The 15,417-nt window shown below is 37.8% G+C and overlaps 1 protein-coding gene across 6 annotated transcripts in view; it reads right to left on the minus strand.

The window, feature by feature from the left end:
* Positions 1-15,417, minus strand: part of MAGI2 (membrane associated guanylate kinase, WW and PDZ domain containing 2) — a 2,888,931-nt gene that overhangs the window by 1,148,042 nt on the left and 1,725,472 nt on the right. For all 6 annotated transcript variants that reach the window (XM_044088324.1, XM_044088323.1, XM_044088325.1 and 3 more), the window contains exon 7: positions 180-301. In XM_044088324.1, coding sequence (XP_043944259.1) covers positions 180-301 — 122 coding nt within the window. The remainder of the gene's footprint in view (positions 1-179; positions 302-15,417) is intronic.

Consider the following 15,417-nt stretch of genomic DNA (forward strand, 5'->3'; position numbering starts at 1 on the left):
TTAGTTCAGAACTGTACTGAATATCAGCTATAAAAGACAGGAGTAAAAGCTATGAGTAATTGTTGTAATTAATCCATGATAAAATAGAAGGAGAAGAAGAAAAAGAGATAACTGAATTACAGCAGAAAATTACTTTGAAGCAGCAGTCAAACAACATTGTACTTCATTTACATGGTTACCTCGAAAACCGTGAACCTGCATAGGTTGATGAGTAAGTTCTGCGTTGGGCATTTGATGCTGCTTTAGCTTTCTCTTTGCTTCTGTGACAGGATTTTCAAACTGCGTTCTTCTGTTTACATGGCTAGAATTACAAGATCAAGCAATGTAGCATTAAAATGCAGAAAAAAAAACAGTGAAGCAGACATAAAGAGTACCTGCAAAAAAGTATGGAAAATATCAAATGAAAAGTTAGGAACAGATGAAATCAAATAACAAAGCCATTGGCTATATTAAGTATGATAAGAGTTTTGAAATGTAACCATAGTATATGTAATGGTTTAACAGTGAAAACAGAGATGCTGTCCCATTATTTGGTGTCTTACACTTTGATTTTACTTCCACAGTAGAAGAGTTAAAGATTTGATGGAGATTAGAGCTCAACTGCTCACAAAGATCACCTGTCCCGTTTTATATACTGCAACTATGCAACCCTTCCCTTCAATACATAGTTTACTCAAAGAATGTACATTTTATTATCATTTACTTTATAACTGCCAAATTCCTTGAAATATATATACTGCAACTATGCAACCCTTCCCTTCAATACATAGTTTACTCAAAGAATGTACATTTTATTATCATTTACTTTATAACTGCCAAATTCCTTGAAATACCCTATTGGGATCCTAATGTAGGAGATAAAATTTATCATCAAACAAGACAACCTTTTGCTATGTCCTCAAAAGCATCCTCAGATGCTGCAAATCAACATTCCTAAATGTTTGGGTCAAAGGTTCCAAAAATGTCACAAAGAGAGCTGAGGAGTCATGGCATACCTGCTTTGATCCTCTTGGCAATTTGAAAAGGGAAGGTACTCACTTAAACATGTTAAACTAGATACAATCCCCCTCTTCTATAGCTGAAGCCTCTTTTCAAATTCCCTTGGGACACTGCCCAGATGGAAGACATTGAACTGAAAAGATCAGATGGTTCTAATGAAGGTTTTTTCAGTGTCAATAATCAGAACTAGCAAATGACCCTTCCATCTCAAGTCCTGGAGATCAAAACAAATTGATGATGCTGTTATCATAAGTCCAAAGCCCTATCCAAAAGCTACAATGGTTGCTGCATTACATTCCTGGGACGAATACCACCAGTCTGGAGGCCACTACCTAAGTTGTAAATTCATAGTTATGTGAACTGATACAGCATGACACCCTGTGAACATCGTGGGCATTCTTACCTTCCTTAGGAATCACATATATCAGTGGCTCATCCCAGAATGAGGATATAGCCACCTACTCACTGCTTAACATCTGTTAGCCATAGAGGGAAAAAACTGTGGCCAAGCTATACAAATCTAATGACAATGGCATCCTATCAGGATCAATGACTTTTGTCTTGTCCATCATCTTCATAAATGCTTCCTCCTTCTCCTCAGCTATTAACCGCTCTGAAGAGAGCTAGAGGTAGCAGTAATACAGCAGCCAGTCATCCCAAGGAGATATCATCAGTCAGTTCTATACACAGATAATATTATTTCATTTTCAGGCCATTTGGGTAAAAAAATAAGTTTATACAAATATTTACTGGCCAAACAAAAGATATGAGAGGGCACTGCAAGACACATGAGCACTGTCATAGAGCCAGCAATACAGGAGATAATGATAAGTCTATTTTGGTGCTGTTAGCTTATACAGAGGAGCTGGTTTAGAGGAAAGACAGGGTTACTGTGGGGCCTGTTAGTTTCCCAAGTACCATAGGTAAGAGATACACTTAAATGGTAGTAGACTTTACCATTATGTACTCAGAATCAGTGACTTTATCCTTTGTTGAGTCAAAAAATATAGCAAGTACTCTGTTAGACATTTTACAATGGTGTTTTTTTTTTCCGTAGGAAATACTGACAGACATATGAACTAACTTCCTTCGCCTCATTTGAAGAAGTTCTGAGGAGAAAGCAGGGGAAAGCAATTAAATCCTACCGTGCATAAACAGACAGCCTGCTGGAAAGGTATAACTCAGTTTTCTAGACAATGTTGAATTCATTCACAGAACAGTTCAAATGAGAGAGAGAAGCACCTATTCCATCTCTTCTTTCCATACAGAGACATGCCCCAAAAATCCAATTTTTTATCATTTGAGCTACTTTAAAGCCAAAGGATAACAGGATCCCCAAGATCTAATTTGTGTTGAGTGAGACAGTAACTGTTATTCTCACAAGGATTACGATGCAGAGTTTGTGATGAATTTCAGGACTAGACTTAGGGAGCTTATGAGATTGGCACAGGACACCTGACACAAACACAACAACAACTAAATGTTTGATATGATGGAAGAGCAACAGCGTGAAGCCATAGCAATGGACAACAAGTAATGGTGCATACGTGTGTATAACAGCATACGTTGACGGCAGCACTGGAGGGTCCTTTCACTGTTGTGATGAAAGTAAGAGATGTCAGTTGTCTGTTGGAAATACCAGGCCAGAGGCAGAAATACAGCCTCTGCTGTGTGTATATATGATAAAGGCCTACCATGACAGAGAGGCACTAGTTCTTACTGTATGAAATGAGTTGCTAGAGGAATGAGACGGAAGCTGGTGGTAGACCTCCTCAGGCTCAACCTCACACAAGTTGAAGAAATGTTCACAATTAAGCCAGGATTTGCCCAGGTAGTAGAGCACAACTTTGTCATTGAACCCAATCACCAAGCAGTGATGCTCTTTACAGGGTACCTGAGCAAGTTAAGTAAGCCATGCAGGACAAGCTGTGGGACATGCAGAGTCTGACAGTATTTGATGTAGCCAACAATCCACGGCTCTTACCAGCGGTGTCAGTGCCAGAAAAGGATGAAAGTATAAGTAAAGTACAGTTGTGCAAGTTGAACTTTCTGCAACAGTAGATGTTGAATGATCACTGCTGCAGTAGTCTTAGCTAAATGGGTTATATCCTGCCAGGGATATAATGGCTGGACAGCTTCCATAGCTTTGGGGCAGCTTCCACACATCCAAACTCTCATGCAGCTCAAGCTGAGCTGACTAAAAGAAAAGACTGGTTGCAAAGTCCTTCAGAGGTTTCCTGCCAGCAGAGACAGACAGGCTGAGCCCTAAAAGGGCAATGCTAGGAAAAAAATGACTACAAACTAGCATAAAAAAATACACCAAAAACAGAAGGGAGAAGTGGATGGAGGCGGGGAGCGAATATTGCAGCAGTGATTATTCAAACATCTACTGTTATGCATAGTTGAACTTATACAACTGTACTATGTTCATATCGCTGCTGCAGTAGCCTTATCTATAACGACAGATTACCATGGCTAATTACATTTGGGAGGAAGAAGGAAAAGAGTCCAGGAGTCCCTGGAGAATGATCCTAGAGAAACTCGATCTGGACCTAGAGAAGGAGTCAAGTTTGTTGTGCCTTGTAAAAATATGTAAAGACCACCAAGTAGCAACTTCTAGAACACTTCTAGAATCCAACCCTTTACAAAAGCCAGTGATGAAGCCATTGTTAGAGTGGGTCTTGACCCTACCTGGAATAGATTTGTTATGGTGAGTTTAATGAAAGGTAATAGCCTTTGGCAGCTATTTGGAAATAGTCTGCTTTGACACAGGTTGTATCTTCATCTTAACTTTGCAATAAATGAGCAATTGATCTACAGATCTGAAAGATTTAGTTCTGTCAAGATAGTATCTGAGTTGTCTGTGGACATCTACGTTACAGAGTATTCTTTCTCCATCATTTTAGGTTCAGGAAAGAAAATGGAATGATGAACAGTTTGGTTTACAGTGAACTCAGATACCACTTTAGGCATTCAAGAAGGATTAGCTCTCAAATAAACCCTGTCCCTATGGAAAATTAGATAGGGTTTACTCACCATAAGAGCTTGCAACACAGATACCCTTCTTGGCAGATGGCAGAGCAATCGATAAAACCGTTTTCAATGTTAAGAACCTCACACCATCCAGATTAGCTGGTTCAAATGGAGCAAATGTTAGCTTCTCTAACACAAAATTAAGATCCCAAGGATGGGCCACCACTTTTCTTGGAGGCATCTTAAGAAAAACCTCTTTTAAGAACATTTTGACATGCAACTGCACTGAAAGAGAAGGATCCATGGGCACACATGCTGAAATGGCTGATAAATGAACCCTGACAGAAGAATAAGGAAGGGTGTAGGATAGTAACTCACACAAATATTGTAAGCCAGAGAACAATAAGCCCTGAATAGGTGCTTGTTATACTGTTGGAACTAACTAGAAAACATTTCCATTTGCAAATACATTACTTTCTAGTATCAGGTTTTCTTGTCTTCATTAGTACCTGCTCTACTTCCTCAGTAAACAGGTGACTAAAGGGAATTAAAAATCCATCATCCAGGCAATCAAATGAAGGTGAGTGATGTTGGGCTAAATCAAACACTCATGTCTGTGAGGAAGTTTGTGGTAAATGCCCCTGGCCATTTCTACAAGAAGGGAAACACATGGTTGTTTAGTCCAGAAGGGAGTCACCACAATGATCTTGGGAAATTCATTCTGAATCTTTATAAGTGCCCTGGATATTAGTGGAAAGGCTGAAAAGGCATACAGGAACATTCTGGTCCATAGAATAAAAAAGGCATCTGTCTTCCAGGTTTTCTTGTATGGAATCATGGAACAGAATCTTGCAATTGATTGTTCAGACAAAATGCTGCTTAAGGAACTCCCCACAGATGGATCAAATCTTGGAAAACCACCTGATATAGTTTCCATTCATGTGGGTTTGCCCTGGTCCTTCTTATCTTGTTTGCCACACAGTTTTGCTCTGATGGAATGTAAGATGCCTGTAGAGTGAGACTGTACTGTGAAGCTATATCCCAAACTAACATGGCTAGTCTGAAAAGGGAGGTATCACCTACTTCCCCCTTGCTTGTTGATGCACCATATGGCTGTGGTATTGTCTGTAACCATTTGAAGAGGTCCAAGGAACCAAAGATTGTTCTGAGAGTTGAATGATTCGATCAGGGCAAGCATCTGTTTTATATTTATATTGCTTGCATTTATTTGTCCATAGTGTTTTAAAGCCCCTGCATCTTTATCCCTTCTGAAAATGCTCCCCAAGTAAGGTCCAAAGCATCTGTGGTGACTGATTTCTGTGAAGCAGGGTGGGAAAAGGAGTGACCTGGCTTTAAGGATATCTGTTGTCTCCACCAAAAATTTCTCTTCTGACAAATCCTAGCAATGGGGCCAAAAAGTTAAAGGGTGTTGGTGCTGGGACTAAAGATATTTCAGATACCACTGTATCTTACTCATGTGTAGTCTTCCCAGGGGTATGACGAGAATTGTAGACTCCATGAGACCCCAAATCCTAAGGTATTCAGTTGCAGTGACCAAGGTGTGAGTGGAAAACCTTAGCAATACATCTAGATATGGACCCATTTTTTTTTGCTGAAGAAAAACTCTTTGAACTGATGTGTCTAGTTGACATCCCAATAACACAATCCTGTGTGAGGGATTCAAAAAGACTTTTGAATGTTCCTTTGGAATCCCAGCTTATGTAAGTAAGAGATTGTCACCCAAGAAAGAAATTCTTGTCACGGGAGCTAGAGACTTTGTGAACAATTTTGGTGCAGTGGATAGTCCAAAGGGTAAGGCAGAGAACTGATGATGTGATCTGGACACACAAAACCCTAGGAAGCTTCTGAAGTCTGTATGATGTTATCAGGAAACTTGTAGATGCACAGGTTGTGGAGTCACATAATTTTGAATTTGGGCACTACCACAAACAGGTTTAGGAAAGAAAGATCCAGAACTGGTCTCCTAGCATTTTCTTTCATTCTATTGCACTAAGAACATCTTTGAATAAAAATTGTTCCCCACATGGGAAGAAAGAACTGGATTTATCACTCCTTAGGACAGTGTGTGATGAAGAATAGATGGAAACAAAAGAACCTGCTCTGGAGGATGAGGAATGACTCCTGGAAAGGAGGAATTTCTTTTTTACTGTCATCTGTAACCTTGATGCATGATTTTCAGAATCCATTTTACTAAAACAATCTTTTGACTAAGAGGAAACAAAATGGAGTTTCACACTTTCTGGAGAAAAAAGGAGCCAGGGTGTCAGTGGGTCACAAGGTCTCCTGAATATTCCTTCAGACTTGTTGGACTTCCCTTGATTTTGGGATGTTTGAGTCTTATTTTTGGAAACCCCTTGTCATTTCATCTGTTTACCTGAATTCTGTTGATTGTTTATTCTGTTTTTTTCTTAATTGGATGATGAGAAAGAAAATCCTTTGGACAATTTGGAAAATAAGAGCTGAAAAATCTTAGACATTCCCTAGATCAGCTTGCCCCTCTCATCACACTTTTTGATCACTTCTGCAGTAGAGGGGAAAACACTAAATCTCTATCCAAGGAAGTATTTAAAATTAAATTTTTATCATCATCTGGAAGGTTCTGAGAATGCACCCATGCAAACCTTCTTAAAACAGTACCAATGGCCATAGCCCAAGAAGAAGTATGCACAGTCATTCACACACTGCAAACACTAAGTAGTAACCTGTGCAACAGAAAAAACTAAGTCATTTAAATCAGATTTTTCCTCATAAGATGAAATTGCAAATAAAACATTCCTTATACTTTTACAATTTCTCAGAACAAACTTTAACACATGAGACTGACGATTCAAAATTCTGGAAATCAAAGTTGCAAAAGTATACACATCTCCCCATACCTATCAATAATTTTCCCAACCTTATCAGAAAAGGATTGGAATTATCTAAGTGCTTAGCAGCAGTTAGATCAACTAAGACTATACCTGAGGGCTAGGTTTGGGAAGAGTATATAAAAATGTAAATGTTTATGGTACTTTATACATCTTACCTGCCGTTTTAGAGGCAGCTGGTCGACTATCAGGTTGCAGGCAGGAACGCAAACATCCTCTAAAACAGACAGAACAAGAGGAATAGGTGTAGGTTCTGGGAAATCCTTCTGTAGCAACTCATAGTATTTACTCAGGGAATGAAAAACCTCAGTATTTTCCACTGAAAACACTGGCAAATTCTAACAACGGTCTCAGAGAAAGAGACCCCCCTCCCTCACAGAAAGAATCAGAAACTGAGGTCTCTTCAGAGTCTGAATCAAAAATCCGAGAAAAAAAACTTGAATCTATCCCTGTATCTTCCTGTTCAGATTCAGAATCTTGTATTGCTTCCAGAAAAGAAGAATCCCTCTTTCTTTTACCAGAAACTACTTTACAAGAAGGATCAATAGCATGATTTAAAACCTGAGCCAGATACAGTAAACTACTTCTATTCAAAGAAATTTGAGGAGGAATATATACATGCTTGGTTTTCTGTTTCTGTTTCTTTTTGACAGGAACAATGGGGCCAATCATATTACAAATGGCAGCAGCTGCTTCTCCAGGGATGGGCACAGCATTCTGAAATGACAGGGAAATATTTTTTGTTCTTTCTCCCAGGACTGACAAGAGTGGTTGTCCATTGCCCACTGAGAGGACTGCAACTGGCACAGAAGACTTGGCTAACCATTGGTCCAGTGTGACTATAGGTGCTACACAAGAAGGTTCCAGGGTAAAACATGAGTGGTCTTAGGTACAAAAAATGGCCATTGCAGAGTCACCTACCTGCATGTAAGGCAAATTGCTAGCCTACTGTGGTAGCAAGGGCTGTTTGCTAACTTTTTCTTTTTGTGGCTGGAAGAAAGACAGATAAAAACCACAATACAAAGAACTTTAAAACACTGTTTCAGCCCCAGAAAGGAAGTATAAACACAACTTCTCTACATAAAAGTATGTTACAGTCTCAAGACAGTCTGATATAACACAACACTGCTAGTTTTAAAATAACCTTCCTAAAGAGGAAAGTAATAAAATATCAATAAAATTAAGAAAATGTAAGTTTTTTCCCCATTGGGAACTTATTTCTCTAGCAAAGGAAAGCACAAGCTGACCACTGATCCTTGAACGCCGCAGAGGAAAGTACTCTTCTGCAGCAGAAAAGTTCTGAAGGGCTTCACTCCCAAACTTGTATTTTAGTCATCTCTGCTTGAGCTGATTTACTTCTTGGTTGCATGGAACATGATCTGAAGCTTTGGAAGCTGGTCAGCAATTACATCCTTGGCAGGATATAACCCATAAATCTAAGTCTACTGCATCAGTGATCACAATGATGAACATCTAAATAGTCACAGCTTAGTAGATGAATATCCCATACCCTGAACAGATAATGTTTTACAGTAACTGTATGGCGCTAATATCTGAACACTACTGAACTAAGGGATGCTGGCAGGGACTCAATATCCTGCAGCAATTGGGAGGTCAGCATTTGTTATACTGTTTAGGCTATATGGATCCACTCAAATAATCTTTAAGGTGAAGACTGTCTCAGCTGCTTTTCAGAGGCTGCATATTGCATGATAACAGGAGCTGAAGACCACCCTCTTGATTACATGAAGAATACTGCAATTTTTATGTGGTTGTGGCAGAAACATGTGAGACATGTCATAGCAGTGCTGAATAGATGAAAAAAAATAGCTGGGTTTACCTTTAAGACAAATAAATGTCAGGCAGGAATGGCAGATGTAACTTACTTTGATAATCAAGTGGGTTGTGGCAATGTTTGTCCACAGACTGTTGATGTGAAGGCTATCAAGGCATGGCCTACCTTTTTTACCAAAAAGCAGGTATGGACATTCTTCAGTACAGTATAGCATTACAGAGGGTTTATCCTTTACTATAATTCCATAGTCCTACTTCTTATAGACATTACTCAAAAATCAGCTAGATAAAATGATCTGCACAATGGCTTGTGGACAAGCTATTCAGAAACTTGAAGAAGACATGAGTGGACCCTTTGCATTAAATAGATATGATCACAGCCTGAATTTATAATACAATTAGATGTTTTTCATGACACAGTTGGGGCTGTAGTCATCCAGAAAGCTTCAAAATAAGATCATATAGCATGTCATAGTCACAGACATCAGCCAAGAAAACATTCATACATGGCTGTGGGAAGTGAAAAGTTGATGGGTTCTCCAAATGTTTAACAGTACCTATATGACAGAAAGATTACAGTCGTTATAGAATACAGCCTTTAATGTTGATTTACAATTCAGTAACTTTCTTAAATGAAGTTTCAGATTATAGTCATAAAACATGACAATACGGCATGGGAGTCCTGTAAATAATGCAAATACTGATGATTTTTCAAGACAGAGGAATCAGTAGCATAACGTAAAATACATCTGCATCACCATGCTTTAGTTTTTTTCTCATAAAAACATGGTTGTGCTAACCATAACACTATGTAAAATGAATAACATGCATAGAAGGTAAAAAATAAATGGAATTGTTCTAAGTATGCAATTACTTTAACATTTGCATTCTTTCAGCTAAAAAAGGCTGTAGAAACAATAAAGAAATAATCCATATCTAAATCAAACAGGAAATACAGAACCTGAAACTTGAAAGGTAGGCAAAAATGTTATTTAGTGTTGGCTACTTCCTCACACTTGAAGTGTGCAGGTGAGTTACATTCTTGGAATTAAATAAGACTGTATCCATGAGATATGAAAATTTTCAACTATAGTGTGCAATTTCGGTCTCAGGTAGAATCAGTGTCTTTTTGGTTACTTTAGTAATCAGCCCAGATAAGCTACTAGACTAAACAGAGTTTTTCTTTATACCACCTACTTGTTCAAATACATGTCCTCCCAGTGGTCGAGTGGCCTCCGAAAGACATCTGTGAACGGGCGTGCCTTTGCTGAAGGTTGGGCATCGGGCTGGCAACTCGGCACCATAAAAAATCTACTGCCAATCATTAGCGGACTAGAGTTCTACTCTGGCGACCCCTAACCGGGAAAAGCCAAAAAGACAAACAAATTTATCTTGCATTTTTTTAATTGCTGTTGGTTTTTTTGATTTTGCAAAGTGATTTACTAATTTCTATTTATTTCAAGTAAATACTTTTATTACTTAGTTTTAAATACGTGTAAATGTATCAATACAGGAATGATGTACTAGTAACAGTTAGCTTGTGTTTCAAGAGTTACTGTTTAAGCTATTGCTACCATTCCAATATTTTGCAGTTGACTTGCTTTAATGATAAACAGTAACAGTGTTCTTGGTTTGCCAGAATGGTATAGTCAGTGGCGGCATAACTCTAAACACAGGGGAGAGTGTATTGATACCAGAGGGATATCATTAACCCTCCTGGAAAACATTTATGCATGTGCTTCTGTGCAAAAATAGTCTTCATCAAGTGTGAATTACTGTTGGTAAGCTTGAACTAGAAAGCACTGTGCTTAGTCTGAACTGTGAAAAGTCCTGTTGAAGTACTTGGTTAGAACTCTGAACTGCAGCTGGTCAGTCTAATGCTTATTTGAGTGAGACAGGTGTTATCTCTTACCTCAGGCAGCAGTGAACACTTACTGTACACTCCTAAAGCAGAATTAACCTGATATATTAATTGATTACAGAAGTGCAGACTGTGAGATTTTAGCCCTATTTATAACATATTATCAGCAGAGGTACAGATTGTGAGATGATAGCCTTATCCATCATACATTTCAGCATGAAATTCTACTTTACAAGTTGCAAGATAATGCTGTGGGTTAGTGTGACTGATTTGGAAAATATGTAAGTGAGATGATTTAGGGATTATGTTATTAAGCAAGGTTAGCAGGAGTTATCTTTTATCTAAAAAGTATTTGCATTTGTATAATTCTTGTTCTTTTTTTTCTTGAATTGCAGGCATTCTCCTTCATTTCTAGTACCAGGAAAAGTCAATCCCTATGTGATAGTTCAAGTTTATGAAACACTTTTTCATCCATAACATGCCTAAGCTGAACTCTCTGTAGAGACAGATTACTGCAACATACTGCTGTTAGGCTGTAAGAGATAAATCTTAGAATAAGTTTTTTAAGATTACTTGAGAGTCTACTATGCTCATACATTCACAAAGTAGTTAAAAAGGTGTTCAACTCGAGTCAAGATTATCTGCTTTGGGAGATGACTAATATTCTCAGTGTGAAGGCCATGTTACAGTCTCCAAAAATGAATCTCCTCCCCTTTGCATAATAAACTATATTAACCAGCAGCAATACATGAGAAACCACAAAAAAATCACTGAAGTACTCAGCTAAGATTCATCATTGTGGATAACTACATACGATCATTCTTTTAATCTTTTACCTGTACATCAGTGCCAGGAGCAATTAATGTACTATTACTGCTCGGACTGCCTTCTGTATCTTATTACAAACAGACCTCAACTGCATAGGGCAATGCCAGGATATGAAATATGTTTTACAATCTGCTTTGGGATTCAGAGTTCTATTTCTGTTTTCACTCTTCTCTTGTGTAAAGGATTTGTGCATTTTGTGTTAACCTTATAGTGCAAAATCAACATTCACATATTTGGCAGAGTCCTTCTATGAATATGACAGGGATGTTTATCATTTTAACCTTCAAGCTGAATTCCTTTTTTTTTTTTGCTTTTGGTGTTAGTGCTTTACCATGATCAAAGTCAATTTGATCATCTTAAAAATCTACTGCCAATCATTAGCAGACCGGAGTTCCACTGTGGCGACCCCTAACTGGGAAAAGCCGAAAGACACAACAACAACAACATCAACAATGTGGCATTTACTTTGAAATGTCACTAGCTTTTTTTTTGTGGAACCTTTTATTCCAAAACTGTCTGAAATAATCTATTTATTTATTAGAGGTTACACAAAGTTTATTTTATACATGATTCATGCCAACCTTCTTAAGCTGTTGACAGCATTGTATGGATTACATAACTTCTAAATGTGCAAGTATGTGTGTATATATCTATATATATATATATATATATATATATATATATATAGGTTCATAGGTTCATAGGTTCATACTAGGCTATCTGCCCTGGGGTATTTATAAGCCTAGCCCGATTGTGTTTGGCTTACAACACCCCTTGATTTGAGTATACTGTGCCCTTCTTAAAGTTTAGTTTACTGTGCCTCTGTCTAATAGTGACACGGAAGTAATCCCTGGGACAAACCTACGATCCCCCATCCACTCATCAAGATTCTTCTTGAAGAGAGTCAGTGAGGTGCTCTGCCTAACATGAATTGGAATTCTATTCCAGAGTGAAGGGAGCCTCTGGGTTATGAATCTGTCCCTCCAGCATGTTCTATTTATTTCTGTGCTGAGGTTCAAGTCCCTCGAGCACGTGGCTCTAATCAAGCAATATGCAGATCTCCAGAGAATATATACACACACCTACATTTTTGTATATATATATATATATATATATATATATATATATATATATATATATAGATGTATACCGATATAGATATATACATATATATATATATATAGATATATACATATATATATATATATATATATATAGTAGACATACCTACATTTTATATTCACAACAGCTACATCTTTTGTCAATAACACATCAACATATTTTATTTACATTTTTATTAAATGGTTAGAAAGTGAGGACAGAGTTGTATTTACTTTTTGTATGCTAAATCATTGCTCCTGAATCTTGAATCCCAGACTGGGATTAATTTGGAATACCTATATATTTACAAAGTTTTGATGTCTGGTCTAATTCTGAATTCTGTTGTATATGCAGAGTAGAAGAGAGAAAGAAATAAAAGAAGAGGAGTTGTTCTTTCTTAAAAGCTAAAACAGTGATACTGGACAATCACCGTAAGACTTGCAGTACTGAGAGATCCTCAGTACCAAAGCAGAGTTTCAGTCCAAGAAGATCTTAACTGTACTGAGTTTTTCTACACCAGTATTTATGTAGCTGGAGAGACTTTACAGTCTTAACTATATTAAAAAAAATGCCCATCAATATAAGGAAGCAACCCAATTCTTTACTGATTGTCTACCTAAAAAGATGACATCTCTTACTCCCCTATACACATGTGCAGGATATAATATCATTTGGACTTCTTTCACTTTAACTGATAAATGGGATTGTGAAGGCTGTAATAGACTGCAGACCACTGCCTTTGCATCTATACCATGCAATATGCCTTTTAGGGGACACTGAGGTTATTTCATCAAACAGCCCTAAGGCACAGAGATTGTCACCACTTTTTTTAAACTCATTAACACCTGTGTGGTGTGGAACACTGCACCTCTGGATAACAAGCTATTAAGTCTTTTTGTCTTATTTTTAATATTACAGCATAGTGTTCATACTTCCTTCTTCACCATGAAATTGCAGACTTTGTTACCTCACGTTCTCTGGAGATCTGCATACTGCTTGATGTCTTGCTCGATGTCTTCTGTGAAGCAGCCAAATGGTTGGGACTAGCCGTCAGAATTCATTTTCATCCCATTGATACTCCTCACCATTTATATGTGCATAACAGTTTATGTACTTTTGCATAATGATAAGAATGGCTGCTCCATTTGTAATATGTGACCCACGTTGATGAAGAGGTAAATATTCACTGAACTTTATTCTACAATATTACTTAAAGTTAATTGCAAACTGCCTCCTATTCAGGTCCATATTAACTGATTGAACGTTAAAATAACCGACAACTAAAACGCTGGCACATAAACATCAAACTGCAACTTCACCAACATGCTAAAATGTTGAAAAGCAAAATATCAAACTGTCATATTTAGCCAACATCACGTTCTGTCTGCTGGTACAGAATAAAACAAAATTAAATAAACCTATGCCTCACCTTCACTAAATGTAGTGAGAAATGAAGTAAATAACCACTTCTGATATGTACAAGGAAGTAAATTACACATAAATTGTCAAAAATAAATTCCTGTATGTATCTGGTACTCATGCATGTATTTCCTGCATTCCATTATAAATGTAATACTACTACACATATCTGTATGTGTGTGTGTATGTGTGTGTGTGTGTGTGTGAGTGTGTGTGTGTGTGTGTATTTATATATATATATATATATATATATATATATATATATATATATATATGTACCGGTACATTACAAACTTGTACCTAACTAACAGCATGTTTTAGCTTTATTCAAAACAAAATGAACATCATTTACATTAATTTGGTTTAAATAGCATTTGAAATTTACAGTTTTGTGTTAAATAACTTGGAGAAGTGCTTTAGAACTTGTACGAAATGTCATAGTTACATACCACATAACTAAACAGAGTGGCCAACTATAACTATTCGGTATTTTGTTTTTTAGCATTTTAACATTTCGATGATGTTGATTTGATGATTTGAGGGGCTGATGAATGAAGAGAATGAGAGGGAACAAAGGTTGGATGGTGTGTGGATAGTGAATCATGCAGTGCAGTGGATTAGCAAGGAAGAAGAAAGGATAGCTATGAAGAGGATGAAAAATGGAAAGGTTGTTGGTCCAGATGACATACCTGCGGAAAGCATGGAGGTGTTTAGGTTAAATGGCAGTGGAGTTTTTAACTAGGTTGTTTAATGAAATCTTGAAAAGTGAGAGGATGCCTGAGGAATGGCGAAAAAGTGTTTTGTTACTGATTTTTAAAAATAAGGGTGATGTGCAGAGCTGTAGTAACTACAGAGGGATTAAATTGATCGGTCACAGCATGAAGTTATGGGAAAGAGTAGTGGAAGCTAGGTTAAGAAGGGAGGTGATGATTAGTGATCAGCATTATGGTTTCATGCCAGGAAAGAGCACTACAGATGCAATGTTTGCTCTGAGAGTGTTGATGGAGAAGTGCAGAGAAGGTCAGAAGGAGTTGCATTGTGTCTTTGTGGAATTAGAGAAAGCATATGATAGGGTGCCTAGAGAGGAGTTGTGGTATTGTATGAGGAAGTCGGGAGTGTCAGAGAAGTATGTAAGAGTGGTACAGGATATGTACGAATGTAGTGTGACAGTGGTGAGGTCTGTGGTAGGAGTGACAGATGCATTTAAGGTAGAGTCGGGATTACATCATGGATCAGCTCTGAGCCCTTTCTTATTTGCAGTGGTGATGGACAGGTTGACAGATGAGATCAGACATGAGTCCCCGTGGACTATGATGTTTGCAGATGACATTGTGATCTGTAGTGGGAGTAGGGAACAGTTTGGAGGAGACACTGGAGAGATGGAGATATGCCCTAGAGAGAAGAGAAATGAAGGTCAGCAGGTCTAAGACAGAATATATGTGTGTGAATGAGAAGGAGGATAGAGGAATGGTGAGGATGCAGTGAGTAGAGGTGGCGAAGGTGGATGAGTTTAAATACTTGGGATCAACAGTTCAGAGTAATGGTGAGTGTGGA

The sequence above is a fragment of the Protopterus annectens genome, chromosome 11.part0 (assembly GCF_019279795.1).
Source record: "Protopterus annectens isolate FY-2018-M chromosome 11.part0, PAN1.0, whole genome shotgun sequence".
NCBI lineage: Eukaryota > Metazoa > Chordata > Ceratodontiformes > Protopteridae > Protopterus > Protopterus annectens.